The sequence below is a fragment of the Stegastes partitus genome, unplaced genomic scaffold, assembly GCF_000690725.1.
Source record: "Stegastes partitus isolate 25-593 unplaced genomic scaffold, Stegastes_partitus-1.0.2 Scaffold5, whole genome shotgun sequence".
Taxonomy (NCBI): Eukaryota; Metazoa; Chordata; class Actinopteri; family Pomacentridae; genus Stegastes; species Stegastes partitus.
The window spans coordinates 1,906,428-1,931,955 of record NW_007577736.1 but is presented as its reverse complement, the minus strand read 5'-3'; the positions used below and the strand labels follow the sequence as shown (position 1 = coordinate 1,931,955).

Here is a 25,528-nt window from a genome sequence, read left to right as displayed (position 1 = left end):
GACAATCAGATTTACCAATTCCAATCGCGTCACATAAAATGAGACTCACTCATAATAAAAACTTAGAAAGAACAATAGGAGTATGTCCAATATTCGGTTTTTGGTCTACAGGTTTGGAGGAAGTGCAAGATGCGCATCTTTACAGTGGCCCAGATGGACGACAACAGCATCCAGATGAAAAAGGACCTGACCACATTCCTCTATCACCTCCGTATTGATGCTATGGTTGAAGTTGTAGAAATGGTGAGTTTTCTCAAGGCTACAGTGATTTATTTATTTTTTTTAATATCTATGATCACAATTATATCAGTAAAAATATCCATTCTATAAAACTACATTTGTAAGAATTTAAATGTCAGTACCACTCTGCTGGACACATAAGTTAGAAAATCCAGCAATGCCTCAAGCTTGGCCAGTTATTCTAGCGAACACGCAGGGAGGCAATGAGAATGCATGACTGCTGTGATCATTGCACTACTGAACCCCTCTAAATGATGCGCGTAACAGCGTGAAAGACAGCACGTTATGGCGTCATTGGCGTGTTATGCTTCATCCAAAGTACTTGTTGGGAGGTCAACCAGTGTCCAAACTCCCCTTCCCCTACACTCTCTGCAATGCTGGAAATAGGGGGCTACATCTGACAATTTCTGTAACTTTAGAAAACCCATGATTGAACATTCACGTCTGCTGCTTGAGGTGACTGACCAGGTGTGCAGAGGTAAGAAACTAGGCCGGAATTTAATTACATTTCTCAAGCTAATTTTTCAATCTTAACCAAATTGCTTTTGTCACTTTTGAATGTCTCCGAGGAGAGGATGTCTGAAAGTGTCAGAATGTAGTAAAAACTGGTCTGTTTAGAGAATACCTCAGTTCCTAACCTCCTCAGGTAAAACTTGTCCTTGTTAGGAGGAACGAAGCCACTGGTGACTGCATCTGTGTCATAGTGTCAACGGAAGAGTCAGCAAAGACTCAACAGCGTTGCACAAGAGAGATTTGGCAGTGAATATACGAGGAAAACCAAATGAATTTTTAAAAAAAATAAAAATGTTTCTTTATTCTCAGCATGACAGTGACATCTCGGCCTATACTTACGAGAAGACCCTGGTGATGGAACAGCGGTCGCAGATGCTCAAACAGATCAACCTGACTAAGAATGAGCGTGAGAGAGAGGTAAGGAAGTTTGTTTATGTCAAAGTTTTGTTTTGAAACACACTCGAAGATGCACACATAAGCATGACATGACTTGACAGGCCGACTTGGCATGGCCTGGCTAGATTCGACTTGACTTGACTTAACATGACACACAAGCCCCTCTGGACAAACGCATTTCTACAGTTAAATTAGAGCAGCAGGACACCATATTTATCCTCTCTGTCTGCGTTGACCACAATAACAACAGCTTTGCTTTTGTGTATGACAGCATTGTGATGTTTTGACAGACTGAGAAAATACTTTTACTCTGAGCTGTGGCCATAATATACAGGTAGTAAATGTAAATCTACAGTCCTGACCTTCTTATGAATATCTGTATCTGAAAAAAAAAAAATCTCAGCTCGTATTACTTCTTCCTTCTCTGTCACCTCAGATCCAGAGCATCACTGATTCATCCCGTGGGTCTATCCGACGTAAGAACCCGGCCGCTGTGACCACCCAGCTGAGTGTGACCGAGGACCCGCCTGCAGCCAGCAAAGAGGAGAAGCCTGAAGAAGAGGTAGGATCAACTTCTCCTGTTGAGCACAACTGACCTCAGTTTGCAGTGGAAAGCTTAATTGTAGGGTCACAGCAAGACGGAAACGCAAACAGAGGGTTGAGATAAACCCAAGCACCCAGGGGTTTTGTGATTTCTTTTTTTTTGTCCCAATTTTATAGGCGATATGATCAACTAAAACTGAATAGCATTTTGTAAAATAAGATAAGATAGAACTTATTACTCCTGAAGGAAATTCCTGCGCCATATATTGTGAAGACAGCAAAATTCGATAACATGATAGATTTGCTAAAGTAAGACTAGAATAGAAAAGTACGCCTTAACACTGGCAATGATTCTGACATAGTTGAGTGATATTACACTACCTGCCACTGTACTACACAAACACAAAGTGTGAAAATGTCAAGTTGTAGTGGTTTATGCATTTGACAATTTCCTGGCAGGGTTTAATACCTGCTTGGAGATTAAACTGGTTTCCATTGGACAAGGCTAGGTTAGTTAGTCATGCTAAGCTAAGTAGAGTGTTTATTAAAATCTTGGCAAGAGAGAAAATAACAATCTTTCTCAAAATGTTTCCTGAAATAATTTGACTCCAGCATAAACAGTCCCCTTTCAGGCATCTGATATCACTCTTCTGTTTAATTAATGTTATTTTAAGTTCTAACCATCAAACCAGGTGATGCACAGAAAACAACATAAGGCTCCTTTAATCACACTTTCCTTCCTCTCCCTGTCTCACACACTGTGGCTCTGTGTGACTTTACCTGCATTCCTACATTTCCACCTCAACTGTGACTCTTTCAACTGTCCGTGTAATTGTACATGTAAATCCACATCCGCCCTCTTCTCCTCTCGTCTCATAGTCAAAGTCGGCCTCTTCCCCTGTATCCCCCCCTGTCCAGGTCCAGCTCATCCATGACAACACCACCCCAGCCAGCCCCGCAACCCCAGCCACCCCGCTGACCCCCGGAGAGGGGGCTCAGAGCCCCGGGGAGCAGGTCCAGATGACCTGGACTGAGAAGTGTGACGGCGAGCCAGCCAAGCCGCCAGGAGCAGCCACACCAGAGGGCATCAAAGACATCTTCAATATGAAGCCGTGAGTGCTTTGCAATGCTCGATGAACCTTTAGCTGTTTTAAAGGTGAATTACTGTCTTGTTCCTGACAAAAAGAGCCTAGAGTCCCCGTGCTGTTTTTCTTCAGAATAACGTTGCGCCGAAGATGTCGGCTGGATTTTAGGCTTGTTTGCAGAAGGAGAAATTAGATTTGCTGGAGACATTAACAGCTTAGTACTGATATTGATGTGTTTCTTTTCTTGCCATGCTGCAGTGAGTGGGAGAACCTGTAAGTACTGAAGTCCCTATAATCCTCATTCAGTCCATTCACATCTTCTACTGATCAGATCAGCTACATGAGCAAATGAGGATCATTGCAAAAATGTGTGAATGAGTGTGTGTCACCTCTATCAGCCTTTAGCATGACATCGTGTGTTGTGACATGCTTTAAAATATCTCACCAAGGCTCTAATCAATGTGGATCATCTGGATCTCCTTTTCTGTTGCTTTGTCTTCACTCAGGAACCAGTCTAATGTGCGACGTATGCACACAGCGCTCCGGCTGAATGAAGTTATTATTAAGAAGTCCTCAGAGGCCAAGCTAGTGCTGCTCAACATGCCGGGGCCACCTAAGAACCGGACAGGTGATGAGAACTGTATCCTTCACCTGGACAGAAGTCTGTTCACTGAGAGGAGTCTTGAATACGTTAGTGATAGTGCTACCTTGCTTTCAAACCACAAGTAACCAGCCTGTCACCTCTACTGGCTACAGGAATACATTTTAAAGTATTATAATACTACACCAGCAGTTTTGTCTTCATGCAGTTCAATTAATGCAAAAACTAATACTAACAAAGCTGGAGGTCTAAAGCACAGTTGAGTTAATCTGTATTAGTTTTTGTCCAAAGATAATCCTCAGGAATTAGGGAAGCTTTAACACATCAGGAAAAAATACTGTCACCTGTTGACAAATAAATAGGAAAGATTAATGCCACTTATATTTCATATATAGGATTAGATATAAGACTATTAGATCACAGACGTTTGTCACAATTCGTACATCTACAGAGCGTGAGCTTCAAATTACTATTCAGCCATCAGCATTTAATAAGATACTGTGTTATTGCACTGACATACAAATGTAAAATGAACTGATTTTCGGGTTGTGTGAAAAAACTGAAAATTTGAGGAAAGCTCTACAGATACAGTTAAATTCAGTTTACGCCTTGAGGCTCATTCTTGCTCCAGGGATACACTTGGATTTTATATTTCAGCAATAAATAGCAAGTTAATTGACTCAGTTTCAGGAATAGCTTTGTGATTGGTTATCTGTACATAGGTGTAGTATGATGATATAAAGAGTTTACCAGGTATTGAAAGCAATATAAAGCTGCACCAATCTATTTTTTTTTATATTAACAATGTATCGTTTGTATATGTGTACTATTGAAGGAGTCTCTCGTAGTGCTGAATGTATGTAGAATTATCTGAATGGACTTTTTTAGAATCTTTTTACTTGTTTTGTGGTTTTAGTTTTACAAGCTATAGCTTTACTGCTTCACTGTTTCACTCTCACTGCTCTGGTCAGGGTTATTCCCGCAGACTGAGTCCATTCTGAGGAGTGCCAAATTGCTGAAAAGTTAATAACTAGTTTGCACACATAATGGTGCACTTAAAGGGACAGATATTAGAGACCCAAACAAAGCTTAAAGTGAACAGAAGACTCGGGAGGCAGAGTGAGCAGCATGTTAGCAGAGCAGCAGCTCTAGTGTGTCGTCTGTTTCTACGTAGAAGGCGTGCAGATACAGCTTTGAGTTGTACATCACCCGTGTTTTGGAAGTGCCCAGAAGCCAATATACAGTCACAACAGTATGCACGTAAAACAGTAAAAAAACAGACTTGAAGCACAAAAATAAGCTTCAGATTTGTGGTTATAGGCGTAGAAGAGCAAGTGAAAGGCTGTCTAAACAAATCTCTTCAGCTTGACTTGCAGGACTGGGAAAAAAGGTGCATATCTGCTCTGTTAGACACACGAGACAATCGACAGTAAAACATGTTTGAAATGTTATTTGTGAAGACATGCCATTAGATTAATTAAAAATGTCCCCAAATTAATGGTAATGTTGCTTCTTCTGTGTTGGATGTGTAAATAGGCAATTATATCTTAACATTTTTGAAAATGTATTTAAAAACCAAAACTTATTTACATAAGTATTCAGAGTCATTGCCGTGGCATTGCAGTCTGATGCGTTCGCTTTGCTTTAACTACTATTGTTATGTGTCTAAAATTTGATTGGAGTCCATTTGACGGCAGACTAAATGGATTTTACTGGAGGTTAGAAAGGCTCAAACCTGTCTATACACTGTAAGATCCCACAGCTCGCACTGAATGTCACAACAAAAACTGAGCCATAAAGTCTGAGGACCTCTTTGTAGACCTCTGTGATAAAATTGTAATGAGGTATGGGTCAGGGCAAGGGTAAAACTCATGTCTAAAGCTTTGAGTGCTCCCTGGGGTACGGTAAGGCTCGATGATTTTTGAAATGGAAAAAGTATGGACTTTTCCCAAAGTTGGCTTTCTGACCAAACAAAAAGCAAACAGAACACAGAGAGCATAAGGAAAAGAGATGGTCTTGTTTGATTAGACTAAAAGTTTACTTTTTTGATCTTGGGTAAAACTCCAAGCATTCTAAGAAGCACTGCTCATCACCTGTTAATACAGCGAAGCATGGTGGGGGCATCATCATGCTATGGCTCTGTGTCTGAGCAGCAGGGGCAGGAAGATAAGTCAAAACTACAACAAGAATAAATGCAGGCAAATGAAGAGAAAACCTGTTCCAGAGTGCTGCCAACCTGAGAGAGGGACAGTGGTTCATAGTTTACACAATAGCAAGCCAAACAAATATCCAAGAAAATGCAGGAGTGGCTTCAGGACAAGTCTCTGACTGCCCTGAAGAGCTGTAGCCAAACCCCCTAAAACATCCATGGACAGACCTGTAGAGAGCAGTTCACAGATGCTTCCCATTCTGTCTGACAAAGGTTTACAAGATCTTCCAGGAAGAATAGGATAAACTGGCCAAATCTAGGTGCACAAAGCCTCTAGAGACTTACCAAAGCTTACATGACTCACAGCTGTAATGCCTGTCAAAGGGGCTTCCGCAAAGTACTGAATTAAGAGTCTGAATACTTTTGTAAATGAGAGATTTCAGTTTGGGATTTTTAATAAATTTGCAAATATTTTGAACATATTTTTACTTTTTCATGATGGACAATTGAGCCTAGACTGATGGGCAAAAATGTTTCAAAATGATTTTTATATGACAATAGTGTGCGAAGAGAGAAGGCTGATGAATACTTTCTGAATGACTGTATGTACTGTGTTTGATTCCTCTAGTTTCTTTAACCCTTCTCTCCCAGATATGGAGTTCCTTGAGGTTCTCACCGAGGGCCTCAACCGAGTCCTCCTGGTCCGCGGAGGCGGCCGTGAGGTTATCACTATCTACTCCTGAAAGAGCAGCCCCCTCCCCCTCCATGACCACCTCTCCCTTGGCCCCGTTCCTGTGTCACCTGTACACCCACCTTCTCATCAATGCTGCTTCATTATCATGTCACTCTTTCCATTTATTTCTGTGAGATAGTCCTCTCACATCCAACCAATAGCCCAGCTCAGCTTCAGCACCTCTCCCTCAGCTCCATCCTCAGCAGACCGATGAGCAGTGTTACATGCTCGGCTACTAAACCTTTCACTCTAGTCCAGTAAGCTACTATGACTATTGTAGGCTCTAGACTACATTAGACGCTATCTAGATTTGCTCTTAAAGAGACTCTTTCTTTTTTTTTTTTGCTAGTCTGTAATCTACTGTAGTAACTTCACAGTCACTCGGTCAGGAGGAGGTGGTGGTGGTGGTGGGCACGGGTTGTTCGCTGAGGTGTGAGCGCACATGCATGTATGTGTCTGTCTTTGTTTTAATCCCTGCAGCTTTTTTTTTTTTTTAAATCCAAACACAAATGTGGCATAGACGCGGCTTCTGCTCAGAAAGAACGAGAGCCAGCTGAAATGAGCTCAATGTAGGATTGTCTGTTTAGTTCCCTCGTGGTGATCGGACACCTCCCACAGCTTTCCAGCCTGTTGTCTCTGATGTGAATTATCGTTCAAGGCAAAAGACACTGCTACCCACAGTCAGGACCACCAGCTGGAGGAAGGAGGAGAATATAGTTGTTAAGTACGAACTGTGAAATTCACATTGAGATTCGAAGAAGACTGAAACGACACGTGGATCAAACCTGCAGTCTTCTGTTTAACCTGATCGCTCCTTTGCATGACATCCTCACAACAGTGTTTTTACTCCACTTGTTCTGTTACTGCCATCACCGTCTCTCCACCTGCCCTCCTTTCAACTCATTTCTAAGTGGCTATTTATCCCTGTGGCCACTGTTAGTGCCAAAAAAAAAAAAAGTCAAGGCTAGCTTAGTTTGTAGAGATTGACACGTAATTAAACTGTGAATAGTGCGTTTCCTAGCAGAAGGCTGGTGTGACAGCAGAAGTGGGGAGACGGTACAAAGCCCCCCCACCAGAGGAGATTACCATCGCCAGCACCCCTCGACCCTCGTGTGGATCACTGTAAATAATGTACAAGCTCTGACGCGTTGTTCAGTATGAGTGTAGTATTTTTGTGACATACTTAAAAAGCTTCTAGTGGAGAGAAAACGTTCCTACGCTCAGAGGGACAGCTCAAAAATGCTGTTTTTAAAAAAAAAAGAGAAAAAAAACACTATTTATTTATTTATTTATTGGATTTATTTATTGGATGGCATAGGCTCCTGTCACTATGGTAACCGTCATTGTAACCTCAACAAAGCACTGCACCTGCACTGTCCACCACTGTGCAACAAGTGAAATTTTGATGATTTCATCAAGTTCATTGAAATATTTAAAAAAAAAAAACGACTAAATGTTATTTTTTCATCTAGAGAACAAATATGTATTTATGTTTATAGACAGAAGTTACACATATTGATGAAATAGTTGTATATCATTTTTGATTGTCACTCAAAGGTATATCATTGTTTTTGCCAAATTTAGATACATTAAATGTGCCATATCAAAGTATTTTTCAAAGCGAATTAGTAAACAAAATTCTATTCATTAAATCAGAGAGAACAAAGTGTGCTAACTAAAGGTTTAGCGTGGTGTCTACATGAAACTAGTATGATGATGACACTGTAGTTGGAAAGTCGCCCTATAGATGATTATAGAATACATGTTCAGCTCTCCCCAAAACTACCAACTCCCAGCTGTTGAAGTAGGCATGTCTATCTGAACATCTATCAACTATTTGTTTATAGGGTCTAGTCTAAATAAGCAGAGAGAACAACGGTTTCTGTAGCTACGAAACTCACTTTGTCAAAAAAGAATGAACTCTATGCAGTAGACTTTCCAGTGAGATTTTATATCCTCTAGATTGGTTAAGATTTGAGCCACACATGTCCCCCGACTGAATGACTTGTGAGCAAATCATATTTAGGTTTTTGAAAAGTGCATCTTGGAAGGAATGTGCAATAGTTGAAATCCGGACTCATGTGATCATGTTATTTATTTTTTTACACATATATTTTGTATATGTAGATTTCGTAAGTCTTATAAAATCCAGAATCATCTCACTCTGACCAAGGACAGCTGTCACTTTACTTTGATTATTCCTGTTTCTTTTCTTGAAGAAACTGTTTTTGGTCATTTGCACTTGTAGTAGAAATATAAATATAAATACACACGTATATATACACGGTATATACAATATAGGGAAGCAAAACAAATTAGTTTCTAGACCTATTTAAAAACAGTATTAAATGTTTTTAGTGTTGCTTGAATGTCGGACCATATGTTGTGAATGCTGCTAGTATCTATAGATTTATTTGTACTGTAAATAGAGATGACTAAAGCAACAGTAAAGATAAAGTGAAAAAGGGTATAGACATACATATCAGTGGTGGTGGTGGTTATCTATCAAGACAAGGCTGTACCTGTATACATTTGGCCTGCGATCTCTGGACAGGGTTAGCTTTCTGTTTTATTAGAAAACTATACTGAATACCTTGATGCAATATTACAACTGAGGGCAAATCCTCTACCCTTTTATTCTCTTTTTAAAAAAAAAAAAAAAAAAGCTCTCTTAAATATTACTATCTTTAATCCCACGAGTAAAGTGAACCAATTTTAACTGATTTTTAATTTACGCTATGTACTTAAACTGACAGGAATTGCCAAAAAAAAAAAAAAAGTGTTTAAATATGAAGATTTCTGGTTTATTTGATAAATGTTACTGTTTGCAAATTTTTAACACACCTACCTTTGACACCTGTGATACTTAACAAGCAGCCACTCCTAGTTTTCAAAGATTTTGGGGTGCCAAGTCATGAAGATTTTCTTTAATACACTTGTCACACTGAACTCTGACAAAGGGGTTGTTTAACGCTCACACCAGTTTTTGAAGAACACGGTTATTTTAGGATTGTCAAGACAACATTGCCTGCATCAACTGAGCCTTTTAAATTTATTCAAAAGAAAAGATATCCGGTGTTTCTTGGAGAAGTTTATTGGAAATGAATTTATTTATTGAATTATCAATGTTTTATAATTGCTGTTTGCATGGTACTATGTGGCAATATTTGTTTTAGTGGTTTCTATAGTGATGACTTACATGTTCAAGGTGCAGCGCGGCGGAGAAGGCGGTCAAATGTTCTCAATGAGTTACAGATTTTGAGAACTCAGGAGCGTTGCCATACAGTCGGCAACACGGTTAGACCTTGAAAACAAGTCTTTTGCAAAAAATAAGAAAAAGTATGAGTTCACTATATTGTTACTTGTTATATTTCAATCTTGCTCAAGTAGTCTTATGTAACGTAATAGGAGATTTTGAGTTTGCGAATAGATGGGCCTTAGGAATGGTCATTTCACCTTTGTAAATATACAGTATATATCACTTAAGTCAGAGACACTGTAACCTTCTAGTGTTGTCTTTTGTTGTACTCTGTTCTATCACTGTGGGCAAAGTCTTAGAGTTTTGTAAGATTATGTGCAATATTGTTCTCACATTGGTATTTCTTTTCTTTTTTTTCTTTTGGTCACAGTTCTGTTTTTATTTTATTTTATATCAATAACTGGAAGCATCAGCAGTCACTTACTTTATCAGAATGTTTGTCACCAGGTCTAATGGACCATAAAGATTTAAAGTGTTCAACCCAAATGTGGCTGAGACAGCAACGCACTTTACACTGAAGGAGCATCAGTCTGTAGGAATGGGGGGGGTCGAACTAGAGCCGGCCTGCTCTGAACAGACTGTATCCCACAGTGATCTCTGGTGGCACTGGAGTGTATTACAGCCAGCTGTGGCCGTCTTGACAGCTCACACTATAAAACACAATTAATTACCGTCATCTTGCTGCAGTTTTGAACTGCGACACTCCAGAGACCTACCTGCTGATTTCGTTAACATCTTATCATTTCAGCATTTTTCTTAAACATTTTTAGCATGCATCACATTATTTCCTTTCTCTTGCCAAACTTCTTTAAAAAGAATAATAGTAACTGTTAAATTTATAGTGCTTGTCACTCAATCTGTGAGGTGAGCCTTCCCAGAATCCCCCTGTCCCCCCCTCCAATCCCCACTCCCCCACTCCTCCCCTCCTTATCTGCCCCAAAACCCCTGGTCTCCCCCATCCCAGCCACAAAATCCACCCCAGCTCTGTATTTTAAATGTGATTGCAGTATATTTCTGAAAAATGATCAAAGAATATAAAACTCGCGCTTCCAATTCTGGTACAGGCTCTGCTTGGACGGCACAAGATAGTCGGCTTAGAAACCAGCACGTCCCTCTTCCCCAACCCCGCCCCCCAAACTGATCCATGGTTTAGATCAGATCCTTCGCCTGCACAACTGTAGCATGAGACAAACTTGCCGGTGATCATTACTCAGTCTCCATCCTTAAATGGATATTAAGGGCTCTGAAACACATCTGTTACCGGGTTGAGGAGGCTGTCCTGTTAAGACACCAACAGAGAAATATAAAACAAATCCCAGATTATTGCAGAGAGGGCACACAGTCTGTAGCTGAAATAAGATCGTACCCTTCAGTATGTCCTCAAGAGAGAGACGTGCCTGTAACACAACAGCTGCACTTACATTTCACACAGTCGATCTCTCTGGGAGTCAGATGAGGAAAAACAACTCAAGTGGCTATCCATGCGGCGCAAGCAGAGCCCCATTCCAGTTATGTTGTGTAACTCAGTGCATGCATGCAATTACCCTGATCAAGGTGTATTGAAAATATATTGGGTGTTTGTGGTATAAAAGTACTTTTGTTTTTATCAGTTACAAACTTTTCTTTCTAGTACTATCATATTTTTCTCTTTCCTTAGGACTGGCCAATCATTGTATCCAAGATGAATATTATTATAGTACAAGATTCTATTTTTTATGGTAGATCTGTTGACAAGGTCCTCTCATTGTGTCAAATACTATCTGCAGAAAAAGTGATTACCAAAGTATATTTCAGTTAACTACATAAATGAGTGTGAAAATGTGTGCTCCAGTGAATTAGATGCAAACAAGTACATACTGTTTACCTTCTTATGAAAAATTTGTAGCAATTATTTGTGATGTAAAACGATTGTTTCAACAAGGTCAAATAAAGAAGATTGGACAAAGCATTAGCAGAGATGCTGCAAATTTTGATTAACGGAGTTACTTGAAAAGGCAGTGAGTCTGCTGCCTATTCAAAACTGTAGATTTACCTCTTCTCAGTCACCAGCTGTAGTTCTGTTCAGTGTATTAAATATAAATATTTCCAACAACTAACCTGGTCTATTATCTAGGCGTTCAAACCTTAAAAGGACAAGTCTGACATTTTGGAATATACGCTTTCTTGTTGAGAACTCGCACGCAAACTGGAAACGGGTATCCTGGCTGTGTTCAAAGGTAGCAAAATAAGCCTAGAAGCATCTCAAAAGCTCATAGTTTACACATATATCATTTGTGTGGTATGTAATAAAACTACTGGATATTTTAAAGACTGTATCTTGGCTCCAGTAAATTACTGGTCTCAAGAAGTAGTCTGGCACATAACTCCTTAGAAAACCAATTTGTCAGTTTCAAACTTTGGGTTTTGCATAATTTAAATGACATATTAAATATTGAGCTTTAGAAGTGCGTAATAGTTTCCTTTGAACAGATCCAGGCTACTTTTTTCCCAGTCAGCCTGCTGCAGCTTCATTATTAACTGACAGACATGAATGATATTTTCTCATTTAAGTCCTATTTTACGCATATTTTCCAAAATGTATTTTCCTTTAATACTTGGCCTTGAAAAAATCAGTATTTAATACCCAGTACCTCCCTCCAGAGGAACCTTGTCACTGTCCAGACTTGTTTTTAATTCACTGGACTTGTGGGAAACATTTTGTATGGATGCTTGAAAAAAAAAAAAAAAATGTAATGGATGTAGATGATATATACGGCATACACACAAAGACACCTGTATCAAATTTCACAAATGAAAAATGTTCTCTCATTCTGAATCGTTCATTACTTTTCCTTGATACTGTACCTAGTCTTATGGTAAAGCCGTAGTGTGTTCCTTTCAGTTCTGTGGGAGTGTGTATGTGTCTACATGTGCACTTGTAACTGCTGGGGGCGGGGGTGGTTATGGGCGAGGGTGGGAGGGGGCTACGTGTAAATAAATCAAATACAGTTAGTGTGGAGGTGTTTATTTTTTGTGTCAGTGTAAGTTAAATACTCTAAAATAAAAAAAGACATGTATTATTCTCTATTGTGATTCATGGTACATTAAAAAGAGGAAAAAGTAGTTTTATCTTACATTTCAAATGCTTATCTCTATGGCTTCTGGCGATACCCGTTCCATTTTATAGATTTGTCAGCACAAAATGCAATAAACCAATACCATTTTATTACAGCAATTGTGTCTTGAGTTTTTAATCGTGTCTCTTTCTGACAACAGAAACAATGTTACAAATAAAAAGACAGACACATTGTCACTGGAAAAGAAATAAGAACCAAAACTGTACTTCAGAACTTCACTGTTTCATTCATTTGTAAATATCTACTGGCAAACAACAATTGAAAATGCAGACCATCAAGTAGTCTGATCAAATTTAAACAACACAATACTTAGAAAAAAAAAAAAAGATTAAAAGTTTTTACAAAATATCCCTACAGTCTACCGATACAATGCTGGTAAATGCACTGCACAGAAAAAGATGCGGTGTCTACTTCTATCAGAGGGAGAGGTGACCTCACATTAGGAGTGGTTGATTCACTACAGCCTGTTAGTAATGTCGGGGATACATGGACATGGGTGGAACCTGGCCCGCATTGGGTGCTGGTCTGGGGGGTGGCTGCTGAGAGGCCCCAGCACTTACCAGATGGTTCAAAGACGGTCCACTCTGAATTAATGTGTCAAGAGCTTTTTGGACACTCGGGTTGTCAAAATTGATACCTGAAGCAGAGGTAGGGGGTCTCTGACCAGCTGCTGCCACTGGCATGCGGCCTGGTGGGGTGCCATAAGCCTGGGTTCCAGCTGTAGGAGGGACAGGCATGGTTGGGCGGGATGGGTTTTGGGAAGGAGATGGGCCGAGAGAGCCGTAGGAGTGTGACTGGGAGGTAGCAGAGGGAAGGCTACCAGTGCCTGCCAACGGTCCACTGCCACTGTTAAATAGACTGAGGATTTTAGCTTGCAGCTCCTGCTGATGACTGGGGTTTGCTGAGACACTTGAACCAGAACCAGATAGGCCGAGGTGACTCGACTGTGGGGCTGGGTGAGCAGGATGAGATGAAGGAGGGACTGCAGCTGAGGATGGGACATCATGATGTACTGCTGCAGGAGCTCCAACATGGACCGGAGCTGTAGGAGGACAAGTTCAATTACACTTTGCTGAACAACAACACAGTCAATAATTCAAACATATTTCTATTATGTCTGTGAAGATTCTCAGTCATCCTGGTCATGGTTATTCTCGTAGTTTAATCGTAGCAACTGGACTTGCTTGAGTTTCTTGAAGACGGTTCACCTCTCATCCAAGAGGCTTCATCAGTTCTGACTGACTAGTTGGGAGTTCCAGATACTTATATCCTTAAGGAGTCAGAACTGACGAAGCCTCTTGGATGAGAGATGAAACGTCTTCAAGAAACTCAAGCAAGTCCAGTTGTTACGATTAAACTACAAGAATATTTCTATGATAGAAGAATATTTGAAGAAAGAATTTATTTGAGAGTACATACATGCATGTTAGTAATGCTTTAAGAACAGAACTAAAAAATGTGAACTTGTCCCTGATGACACTTTTTTTCCAATGTGTTACCTGCTAGAGGATCTGCTGTGCTTCGTACTAGCCGAGCTCTTTTGTCCTTCAGATATGCAATGAGACTGTCCAGCTCCTCAGGGGTTACAAATCTACCCGACAACCACACAGAATAAAACATTACTATTACAAGTGTTGACATTTTTTTAAAGCTATGTGGCAAACAAAAAGTGGCCAAATAAAAAGTTATAACATAGAACCTTTAACTGACAAATCACAGAAATTTATATTGAACATTTTAAACCTTATACCTGTTTTCAGACAGCAGTGTGATAGCTGTAAGGACTGAAATGGGGTGACTCTCCCTGTCCGCCTCCCTGAGTAACACATCATCCGCCATCTTGGCAGCCTTTCTGGCAATTTCCTCACGTTCTTTTTCCCGGTTTTCCACTTTGTAGGTGTCATAGTTGTGTGCAACCAGCATCATGGCGTCCTGCATTGGCATGTTTCGATGTTCTGTGGCACAAAGTACAAATGTTAGCTTGTACAACAGTGAGAGAGGATTCACCTTTGAAATGCTCGATTTACTTTTGGAGTGACCCCACCACTAGCCAGTTTTAAATTACCTTGAGGTGTGCCAAAGAGAATGTTGACAGTGCAGGACCTGTGGACCTGGTGCTGCTGTGTAATGATGATGGCAAAGGGAGTACGGGCTCGACCCACATCCTCCAGTGCCTGGGTTAGAGACACTTCTGTGTTGAGGAAGATCAGATCCACCACCATTCCCAAATCACGGACTTTACGCCCAACCGTCTCAGCATACTCCCTACAGTTGTTTTCAAAGCACAAGTGCAGGCAGGCAGACACGCAAACACAAACACACAAACACGCACACACAGGAGCAATATGAAATGAAAATATTCCATGTACTGGTTGGATATTTACAGAGATGTTTCTGGTCCAGGATAAGAGTTCCCTGTACAGATTAGACAGTGGACATACTTTTGTGCCTTGTTGACAACAATCACAGAGCAGTCCACAGGACGGTCCGTGTCATAGCGCCGCTGGAGTTCTTCATAGTACTGTCGATACAGTTCATTGCGCCGGCGCTCTTCTGGTCGAGCGCGATCTTCTGGAAACAAACCATTGAGCCTTAGACAATTTACAGTTCACCTCTGCTATACTACAAAATGTGCAGCTGTGCAAAATATTTTACAAACAAATGGATGATTAGAACACAAAATACTAATAAATATGATCAAAGTGGAAAAAAGAAAGCGTGGTTGCCATGGGCCTCTAGTTGTATATCTAGTAATGGTGCTTTGTCCCAACATCTGGACAACTAAGCTAGTACACAAAATGTCACAAGTCATAGAATTAAACCAAAAGCTAAAAAAAAAAACAGCTTGCATGTGACAAAAAAAAAAAAAAAAACTAAACAGGCTGAGTTTTTGTATTGAAAATTATCAGAATCAAATCTGACCAACCAAGACTAAACTATTAAACTGTAACATGTACACAGACCTTCTGGGTCACGCCGTCCATTCCAGGGATCTGCATAGGGATCCCTGTAGGGCTCGTCCTTCCTCCGGTAATAGTCATCTGCTCCACTGCCACTGCGGTAGTATCTGTCATAGTCATCTCTGCTGTATGGAAGCAGTTAAGGTTCAGACGAAAACATAACCACTGTACTCAGAGCTTTCAACTACTGGCATTGGTGTCAGTTACCTGTATGCAGAATCCCGTGGGTCACCTCTGATGTCCTTGTCTCTGCTGTCTGAGCTACGGTACCGGAAGTCGTGGTCTCGAGAGTGGCCACTTGGCCTTGATTCTCTACCGGAGTCCCTCCCATCACGGCTCTCCCGAGGCTCACGTGGATAAACGGGTGAACGGGACCGAGGTCGAGGATCTTTGCTGTCCCCATAACTGCCATATGGGGCCCTAAGAGAAATGTTACCAGTTAGTGCAAGAGAAGTTAGAGAGTGTTAAGGCTGCCTATGAAATGCTCCAGAGGGGAATAAGGTCCTCGGTCCTTAATTGGTGAGGACAGGCCTACAGTTGGGTTTTGCAAATTCAATAAAATTGATCCACATTTATTAAATTGCAAAGTAACCGTATAACCGCAGCAGAGCAACCGAAAACTGTTTTCTTGTTCGCAAAAGGCCGTTCGTACAAATTATATCGAGGAAGCGATTCCGGTAAGTCTCAGCAGCTTTTTTGTTGTTGTTGTTGTTTTTTTTTTTTTTTAACATGTCCAGTGATTTGCAAATGTACCACTATCAATCAACCATTTGTGGCTCATTGACCATACATCCATCCTAAGATACGCAAATACAATGGTTGCCTTACCCTTTTGAACAGGGTGTATATTTTACACCTTTAGCTCAATATGCTTGATATTCCCATACTCCAAATATGAGACCAAAAAATGCTTTTAATACAAATTACAAGAGCAGAGAAAAATATATGTGTATTCAGATGTTGCATGACATGACATTCTATTGGAAGTGTATTTTAACCCCACATCCTCAAGATTTCTAAAACTTCTTTCCTTGAGTTTAAGTTGTTCTTATAATCAAAGAATGATTTGAAAAAGGATAAGGAAAATATCTTCCAACTTTTATTTTCTTGTTGCAACATAAAGATCCAGTTATTTGCTAATGCTCAACATATTTAGAGAGAAAGGAGAAAGTACCAAACAAGGAAAAAAAGTTTTGTGTTACCTTGCATAACCTTTGCGATCCCCCACATTAACATTTGAACTTCCTTTAATCCAAAACAAAAGGCTAAGCTGTACTAGGAGAAAATTGTTGTGTTTTTAGTGAACCGATATGAGCCTGCTGTGTACTATAATAAAGTTACTGTTTTCCTGAAGATATTGTTGGAGATAAGCCATTTAAGTAGGTAATGAGCAATAAATGCATCGTGTGAAGAGTCGCATCATGTCCGTTTTTGTAGCCGCACGTTTTCCTAAAGTGGCAGTATATTAAAGCCAGACTACACCAAAACAACAACTGTTTAGATGGATCAGAGGGAATACAAAACTTAAACCGGCTCACACACAGGAGATTTGAAATCAGGTTACATAATACACATAAGGAGAAACTTCAGATATTCTTCTGATTTCAGACATGCACAAACAACAAGACTTGAATATAATGGCACATCACACACAATACAGGATATTAGATTATTGTGCCAGAGGGAGCAGTGCAGCACCTCACAACTCCTGGGAAACTGATGCAAACAAAATGGAGACTGTGATGCAACAACTTGCTGTAAAAAACTAAAGCACAGGGCTAAATAAGTCTGTACAAATGGTTGGAGAAATGCAGTCAACATGGTTGGCCTATTCTTTAATAAGAACTAAAGGAGAGATTGTAATTAGCAATTTTAATATCCTTTACTAATGTTAGCCTCAAAGGCTAGAATGTTTAGCATTGCTTGGCAACAGTGTCTGTTGCTCTGTGCTCTAGGGTGATAATCGTAAACTTCCCGATTGTCGCTCATAAATATTCAATATGTCTGACATCAGGATGACCATGACGAGTCTGTGAGCAGTTCAGCAGGCCTGAAAGACACTTCTCAGTGATGTGTAGAGTGTTTTGTCGGTGAATCATCCACCAGCTCTGAGCTGGATAAAGTGCCGCCATATAGAGAAGTATCAAAGCATCGAACCTAAACATTCAGTTGCTCACAAAATAAGTCACACTTTGTTGTGCTGTGCTTCAAAAAAGGTACCTTGTGGAATTTGGATCCCTAGCTGCATACATGCATGTGAGACAATGGTTTTACATTATTTCACTAATTGATAGTTGGTGATGGTAGCATGTCAAGAAATATAGAATTCTGCAAACTAATGCAGGGAATAAAATGGTTTCTAGCTAGCAGGATATAAATAAAGCATCAAAAAGAAGTATATGCAAGATACATTTGTTTACCAAACAACTCCACAGGGTCCCTTTAAATATATTTGTTGTAGCTTCATTGCAGCTACAGCAGAATCTGTTTTTCAGTGGAGTTGTTTGGCTTTACTGTAGCTATTCTTGAGAATAAACACAGTTTCTAAGTACACCTAAGGCCACGTTGAAGGCCATAAATTTGCTTACTCCACAGGAAGTAGGGTCAGAATAGCATGACCTGTACTTAAGCTGAAAAAGAGACGAAATACGGGACAAAAATCACGCAAAGAACACCAGCGTTGAAAAGCCATATCGTGAAGAATTTTTGAGACAAAGACAGTTAAATTACATCCATGTGTCTCTTTTCTTTATTTCAACATCAGGAAATTTTAACTTAAGGTGAAATATTGACTGCTCCATAAACCATCACAAACCCCTCTAATGGTGCAGCAGCTTCCATCAAGCAGATGTCACCACTGGTGGAAATACAGGTGAGGAAAAAGTAACACGCTTTTTGTTTATTTACAGACACCTCAGAGGCGATGGTAGTTCTCGACATCCGTTTCGCGTTACTTTACCTTCGTGGAGGGCTCTGCTGGGATTGAGGTTTAGCTTGCCGTCGCTCCACTGCCATATTTACATCTGAAAATAAATCAATCCAAACGTTGAACATAACAGTGACATGAAGATCAGCTCATGTTGTTCACGCAAAATCGAGTGGCCGCGTCAACACTTTCACGATCCAAATGAAACTGAGTGCCAGGATCCAAATTTGAAAATCCGAACTTGACGAAAGATCAAAACGCGGCAAAGTGAGTTGCTAAATCTGTCGAAGTGACGCTTGGATGAACAACAAATAAAGAAATTCTTTTCTTCCCTTCAAAATTTGCTAAAAACTAGCAAAGCTTGAACATGTAAATTAGACTTTGAAGTAAAAATTTGGCCGTCAGAAACTCAATCCACAAGTGCCCCATTTCAGGGACACATTTGAATCCATGTTGAGGAAAATTCCAAAACTGTGTTGCAAATAAAACAAGAGATTTCAGAGATTCAGGCTTTGCCAGAATTTAATAATGCACTGGTTTATTTGCATTGTTTCAGATTTAAAAAAAAAAAAAAAAAAAGTAAAAACTCATACAATCTTCACGCTGTGAGAGTAGCTGTTCGCTAAGCACTTTAACATTTTAAAGCTGTTTCATTTACTGAATGCAGCATACCACAATAATAAATTAATGTTTTTAAAAAACAAAACATTGTAAAGTTCTAACTATTCTTCATGGAGGACATTTCTAGCTTTGATACACAACATTATTTTACAGAAAACTATTAATGGTAATTCTTAAAAATAGTATATTTGCTTGTTTTTTGGTGACATTTTTTATTACCAAAATTCACAAAATCATGTACAATCATGCTCAAATTTTTCATACAAACAAAACTGACGTAAATTTTTTGTTATTTTGGTTTTGTTGGTTTCTCAACACCAATAAAAACGCAGTTTTTTTTAGCCATACAATCACACGTTCGGCAGTTAAGGCTTACCTATTTTATAACCTTTATATATTCGACCCTTTTGGGCCGCCTTTGCAGCTTCGGCTTCCTCAACGCGTTCAAACTGTACAAATCCAAACCCACGAAACATGGATACGCCTAGAAGAGGAATATTTTAAGTGGCACAAACTTAGGACCATTAAAGAACAATTTGGATACCTACCCAATTATGCTCTTTAAAAACTGATCAGTAGGAACATTCTTGAATTTCAAGACAAAACAACCTGACTGCTCCAGACTGTCATGAATTAAAATGGGCAACTTATCGCTTATATTGTGTTTACTGACCGACTATCTTCCCATATGGGTTGAACAGGTCTTCCAAATCCTTTTTTTCCATGTCGGAGGTTGGCAAATTCCCAACAAAAATCCTTCTCTCCAAATCTTTAGGATCACTGCTGCTGCACGAGCGTGAATACCGTGCTGGTGATGGAGTGCGGCTTCTTCGGCGAGACATGGCTAGATCCAAAAGGTTTACTGGTTGCTTTCTTCGTGTGACTCAAATGCTTGAACCGATTTGGTTTGTTCTGTAAAATATGTCTTTAAATTCTCCACAATCCTGGAGCGTGTCAGTGAGTTATGAGAAGAGATCAAACACCTTGGAAGGATAAAGAGTTGAAGATCAAAATCACATCAAAGTTCAGACAAAGCAAATTCAAATTCTGTTGAAAACTAATTTTCAAATGCAAATACCCAAGTTTGAAACAATAAGTGCCGCTTCAATCAAATTCTTCCATGCCATTTTTACTTGCGTATTCTTCAGCAGGTCCTTTCGTTTCTTTTGTGCTCATTTCCACCGCAAGTTTTGGCCCAATTAAACTGGGCCTTTACATATTTGAGTGTTTCCTTAAATCATGACGCAAACGCAAATCCATCAGTCCGCCGTTATTCTCTGTTGCAATGGACTGCAGTCTGAATTTCTCTCATGCAGGTATTCGAGAACCTCATTCATCTAGTCCACAATGTTGTTTCACTCATTATGGACTGGGAAGGCCCTTTATCTTGACACAGACAGCATTGCAATTCAGAACCGCAAATGAATCGTTGTTGCACACTTTCTCAGCAGGCTAGCTGCTCTGGAAATGACAGATTTCTCTTCGACTACGACGAAAATCAATTTCAAATAAAATTTTGTCTGAAATAGTTGTTCACTGGATCCAGAAGTTTCAACCGGCAGCAAAATGTCAAATTCTCAGATGTCGTTTCGCAGATTTATATCTTCTATAGAAAACAAATTGAACAGGTTTGAAAGGCACATATGTAGAGATGATTCTAGAATAAGAATTTGTCATATTATCTGTTCAAGTAAAAAATATATTTAACTGTGCCTTTACATAAAACGCTCTTTGCATCTTCACTAATATTACACATCTACTTTATGCTGAAATAAATGCAAAGCATTACTATGCAGAAAAGTTACAGGTAAAGAAACTAAGAAAGTGCTACAAAAGCAGGACCGTTTGATGAGAGAACACATCTTGATTAATGCTTGAAAAAAGTAATGCCGCAGTGACGCAAGTAGCTCTGATGGTGGTGTGAAAAGAAAACACCTTTGCTTTAATAATTGGTGTGTTTGTTCTCTGAAATGCTAAAAAAAATAAAAACTAAACACGATGGCAACAACATGTTTCCTTGTATAAAATATGCAGTGGCAAACTTTTTACACACATCAAAATCCCAAAGTTGTCCTGCACATGTTGTGAAAAAGTGGAACAAATGGAACAGAAGTCAGTGTCAGGTGTTGAGGGTGATGAGCTATTCTGCCATCATGACGTTAAAACGGATTTGTGGCAAGAAATAGTGAGAACTACAGAGTCAAATATTCGTAAAGCTCTGTGGTGTTAAATTGAGGTCACATCATCCAAGAAAAATATTTCATTAGGTCTTTAGTTTCTCACTAAACTGTGCAGAAAACTCTCAAACAAATCGCTTCCTTCGCATTGAAATTCAGTGATTTTTCAAACAGTCCTCTTCTGTGTACAAAGGAACTCGATCTTGAGGAAAATCGCAACGATTGAAATGAAATCATGGAATTATGGTCACGCAGAAAATGTAAAAATTCAAACGCATCCTTGTGATCGAATAACGCAATGTCCTCACGAAGTTCATCGGAGAAATTTATGGAACAGATGCCACAATAGCAAATGATTTCAAGAAAAGAGAATCTCAAGAGGTGTTCAGTACAAAGACATATTCAGTACAAAGACATATACAGCATACATATCAGGCTGGAAGTAATTTAGATATGCTTTTTAGGAAGCATCCCTTTACATACCTTAATTTGAACCTGGATGCCTTGGATTCAGCGTCCGCATAATATAGAAAACCCAAAAGTCTGAAACAAAGGGAGAAAAAAAAACTAATGAATAATGACTTTAGGAAAATGATTACTTTTAAGTGTTCTGAGATTTCTGCAATTGCCTCACAGCATATTGATTACACAGCAAAAACACACAGAATATGGTGTCATGTGTGTCTGTCATAAACACAAACTGTCAGAGAGTTGCTGAAATCCATAAATTAGTATTCGTTATCAAATTTCTATGCATCTTTTTTTTTTTTTTTACAAAAAAAACTTAAGTTGTCATGTGTAAATCAATTCCTAATTTCTGGTAAAATATATATCTTGCAAAATGAGTACATGTTTCACAGATTTCAATAACTAACATGAAAACCTCTGTGCTTCTGAGACAAACTAGTTCCTGCATTACACAGCTTCTTTATTTGCTAAAGTTATATTAAATCTTAGGACGTGATTTCTGGATACCTCTACTAGTTCAATTATCTGTAAATATCTTAACACATTACTAGTATGGTATTCTTAGCACTTGTAAACAAGTATGATCAAACCATGTGTAGCCAACAATGTTCAATATTAGATGAAACATTGAGGTATTCAATCGATTCAACTACGACTACTCAGTATGGTACATGTATGCTTAGGACAGTTCCAGTGTTGTGACAAATACGTCTGCCAAAAACCAACTGCCATTAATGAGAGCAATAATCCTCATGTCTTCTGCAGTATTTTACCAGCTCTGCGCCCTACAATATAAACAACCGAGGTTGATGGTACCAGTTGAAATAGCTTTAAGGTTCAATTTAACTCATATAATGCATGTCTCAGTTGTTCAAAAGATAACTGCAGCCATTACATTGTGAATGAAAAATGATTAGTACATTAAAATTACACAAGATAAGTGATATGGGCTATGTTTTTAGATTATAGCTCATAAGATAACAGCAAAAGATACAGTTTTTTTAAACATAAAAACCTATTCATACTAATTCTAATAATTACAGTGTACACATGGATATTAGACCTATGAAACACATACTGAACAAACATCAGAAACAACCCTACAGGACTGCCTACAATCATACTGAATGTCTTGCCTGATTGCGATCTGAAAAACAAACATTTTGTGGTCACAATTATACGGTTACAAGACACGTTAGATTCACAAAGACACACTTGTGCTATCACCACATACATAAAGTTGTGTATGTTTGCACATTATGACTGACAAAGCAAAAAGCAGCTGTAGAAAGCTGAAACATAAAGCGATTAGTTTATCGCATACATCTAGTTTATCGCATACATCTGTACCTAATGATTTTGGAAACAGACTATGATGGATAAAGAAAATAACTATATAAGGATTTAACACATAACTAGACCTGTACAGTGTTTATGGTGTTGTTTCAATTACATGCAATTTATTGTGTGCAGCGCCTGGACCTGCTCATATGAACACCATTTCGGCGTCTTGGTTAATAAAGTTTTGTGTAGCTACTCATCCCACAAATGAAATAACTGAAAATAGTCACACTTTCTGTTAGCTATCATTCAATTACAATCCTCCCACAGCTTGCAGCGTTGCGTAGCAGCGTTAGCTAACTAGATAGCGTGGTCGTTGCGATATGGCTTCCACTCCATTCAACTCGCCAGTAGCGTTGCAAATGGCGTGCAAAGCGCTAAAACACTGAGTGTTTGATCAAATAACAGCCGACTTGTTCGGTTATTAAAAAATACTAACTAATTAAGTAATTAGGGTTAACACCGTTGCACTTTTATAACGTCATTTGTTGGTGTGTTGCGGGGTTACGGTGAGGATACATGTAGCTAGGTTAGCGCTAGCTGTTAGCTACTTCATATTAGCTACGAGGAGTGGTAAAACCAAACGCTTTGGTTCGCAGTCCCATGAACATATACATTAAGGTAAACAACTCATTGCGTATCGTGTTATAACAAGGACGACGGGGGGACTTTTCATTTACCGTCGACGTATATTTAATGTCCGTTTTCAGTCACCTAAGGCCATGGAAAGGCGCTAGCTTCCCTCTTAGCTGCTCTTCTTCATGCTCCCGCTTCTTCGTCGCTGATGAAATTAGCTGCAGGCTGGACACAGCAAAGTGTAACACTGCCCTCCACAGGTCATTTGTAGAATTACATTCAATGTGTTTAGCCATGTAGATGAAAGTTGTAAAAAAAAAAAAAAAAAGTACTATAATGCCATAGTACCATAATGTTGCAGCGATGAGTATGAATACGTTTTATTTTTTACACAGGGAAAACATTTGAGAACAAGGCCTTAAAATGGTGTCCTGAGAATATTTAATGAAAATAGTTATGCAAGTGTAAAAACATGTCAAATCAACAGCAGCAGCATGCATGTGACTTGCATCTGCATATTCAAGCACTGACCAAAATAATGCCCATGCAATCTGCAGCCCAGTGCTAAAAGAGAGGCACTGCTTATTCAAAACAATAAAGTCTAATTTTAGTTTAAATAATACAGTCGGTTCTTCAATGAGTTTGTACATTTCTATTTTTATTATTATTGTTACTATTATTATATCTGAGCTCCAGTTATTGTAGCAATTGTAAAAGATGGAAGAAAATGATTCTGCCTTTGTTTCTCTCCTCTTATTCTATTTGCTATAACTTTGGAATTCCTTGTTCTGTTAATCTTTTACTTTTGACCCTTATTTACATCATTTCAAGATTTAATTCTACCTAGTTGATGGTTCTATTTGCTGTCTCAATAGCTTCTTCTTTCCCCCTTAAGCTCTGAGGCCTAGAAAAGTCCCACAGTGTAGATACTTGGTTAAATACAGTCAGAATTTCTATTATTAGATATGATCTGAACTGTGCTGCAGTAAAATCTAGGCACTCAACTATCTTCCCTGTTTTTACTTCCTACACTCACCCAATGCCCCCCCCAAAAAACTGAAAAATGATTTACAATGTGTTTACCATGCTTTCCACGCTTTGTTTGAAGTCACAGGATCACTTTGATCCTTCTTTTTTTTTTGGTTCAAAAAAAAAAGTCCACATCAGCCTCTCGCAAAAGCCATGATGGAACAGGTGGCCTGGGCAGTCTTGGGCTCACGGACAAATCTTTCAGTCCTGCATCCTGTGTTCTCTCACACATGAACCTTTAAAAAAAACTGTTCTAAAAGCTTCATCATATTTTTATGTGTTTTAACCTGCACCACATCCATTTTTTTTTAGATCAGAGGAAGCTGCTCGCCCACACATGCATAATAATGTATGATAACCAAAACTCTCATACCAGTAATAACTTTTTCACATTCTGCAATTTTCTTCTCTACATATACCCTCTGTCATTCTCTCCTCAAACCAAACACCCAGAAATTAGAATGTTTCATCTCTTGCAGTAGGTTTTATTATATAGACTGAGATCCTACTGTGAAGCTTCATCTTCAAAACTAAATACTATATACTTTGATTTTTTAAAAAACCCCATTCCTTTACCGAATGTCACTGTTTCATTCAGTGCCTACCGCCATTGCATGCACCATCATTAGCAAATAGCAATACACCAAAACCATTTCCTCCTTACAAAACATGGAATGATAACAGTTCCCTGAGGGGTGCAATTAGCCACACTGTGTTCACAGATTGTGACATGTGATGTTGTTTCTTGAACAGTAGGATCTATCAAAAAAAAAGTTTGATCTAGCTGATGTAGCA

The 25,528-nt window shown here is 39.1% G+C and overlaps 3 protein-coding genes across 11 annotated transcripts in view; 2 read left to right on the top strand and 1 right to left on the bottom strand.

Annotated features, from left to right (window-relative positions):
- The window catches only part of slc12a5a (solute carrier family 12 member 5a), a 163,200-nt gene extending 156,686 nt beyond the window's left edge, over positions 1–6,514 (top strand). For 2 of the 3 annotated variants that reach the window (XM_008279992.1, XM_008280008.1), the window contains exons 20-26: positions 112–243; positions 1,063–1,170; positions 1,586–1,711; positions 2,611–2,804; positions 3,036–3,050; positions 3,284–3,417; positions 6,179–6,514. In XM_008279992.1, the coding sequence (XP_008278214.1) occupies positions 112–243; positions 1,063–1,170; positions 1,586–1,711; positions 2,611–2,804; positions 3,036–3,050; positions 3,284–3,417; positions 6,179–6,270 (801 nt within the window). In that variant the 3' untranslated portion in view covers positions 6,271–6,514. Of the gene's footprint in view, positions 1–111; positions 244–1,062; positions 1,171–1,585; positions 1,712–2,571; positions 2,805–3,035; positions 3,051–3,283; positions 3,418–6,178 lie in introns of all 3 variants that reach the window. The other variant, XM_008280001.1, reaches the window with a different exon arrangement.
- LOC103356200 (adenosine receptor A1-like) overlaps positions 1–25,528 on the top strand; it is a 711,380-nt gene that overhangs the window by 169,413 nt on the left and 516,439 nt on the right. The gene's annotated exons all lie outside the window — the stretch shown is intronic.
- On the bottom strand, positions 12,702–23,902 carry ncoa5 (nuclear receptor coactivator 5). 7 transcript variants are annotated; one of them, XM_008280020.1, is made up of 12 exons: positions 23,809–23,902; positions 21,803–21,862; positions 19,816–20,125; positions 19,519–19,626; positions 18,555–18,618; positions 15,803–16,015; positions 15,599–15,720; positions 15,077–15,206; positions 14,701–14,903; positions 14,386–14,590; positions 14,135–14,226; positions 12,702–13,677 (listed from the first exon to the last, which is right to left on the bottom strand). In XM_008280020.1, the coding sequence occupies exons 3-12, from the start codon at positions 19,982–19,984 to the stop codon at positions 13,103–13,105; spliced, it is 1,881 nt and encodes a 626-aa protein (XP_008278242.1). In that variant the 5' UTR covers positions 19,985–20,125; positions 21,803–21,862; positions 23,809–23,902; the 3' UTR covers positions 12,702–13,102. The 7 variants fall into 7 exon arrangements, with proteins under 7 accessions (XP_008278242.1, XP_008278265.1, XP_008278256.1 ...); XM_008280043.1 differs by having other exon boundaries at positions 14,701–14,900; XM_008280034.1 differs by having other exon boundaries at positions 15,077–15,203.

Bases quoted from the DNA above. Each gene is read 5' to 3' on its own strand.
- ncoa5 (XM_008280020.1), bottom strand. From the start codon at position 19,984: ATGTCTCGCCGAAGAAGCCGCACTCCATCACCAGCACGGTATTCACGC. The intron at 18,619-19,518 runs GTAAGCCTTAAC...ATTTATTTTCAG, and splicing joins ATATAAAGGTTATAAAATAG to ATGTAAATATGGCAGTGGAG. The intron at 14,904-15,076 runs GTATGTCCACTG...TGAAAACAACTG, and splicing joins GTTGTCAACAAGGCACAAAA to TAGGGAGTATGCTGAGACGG.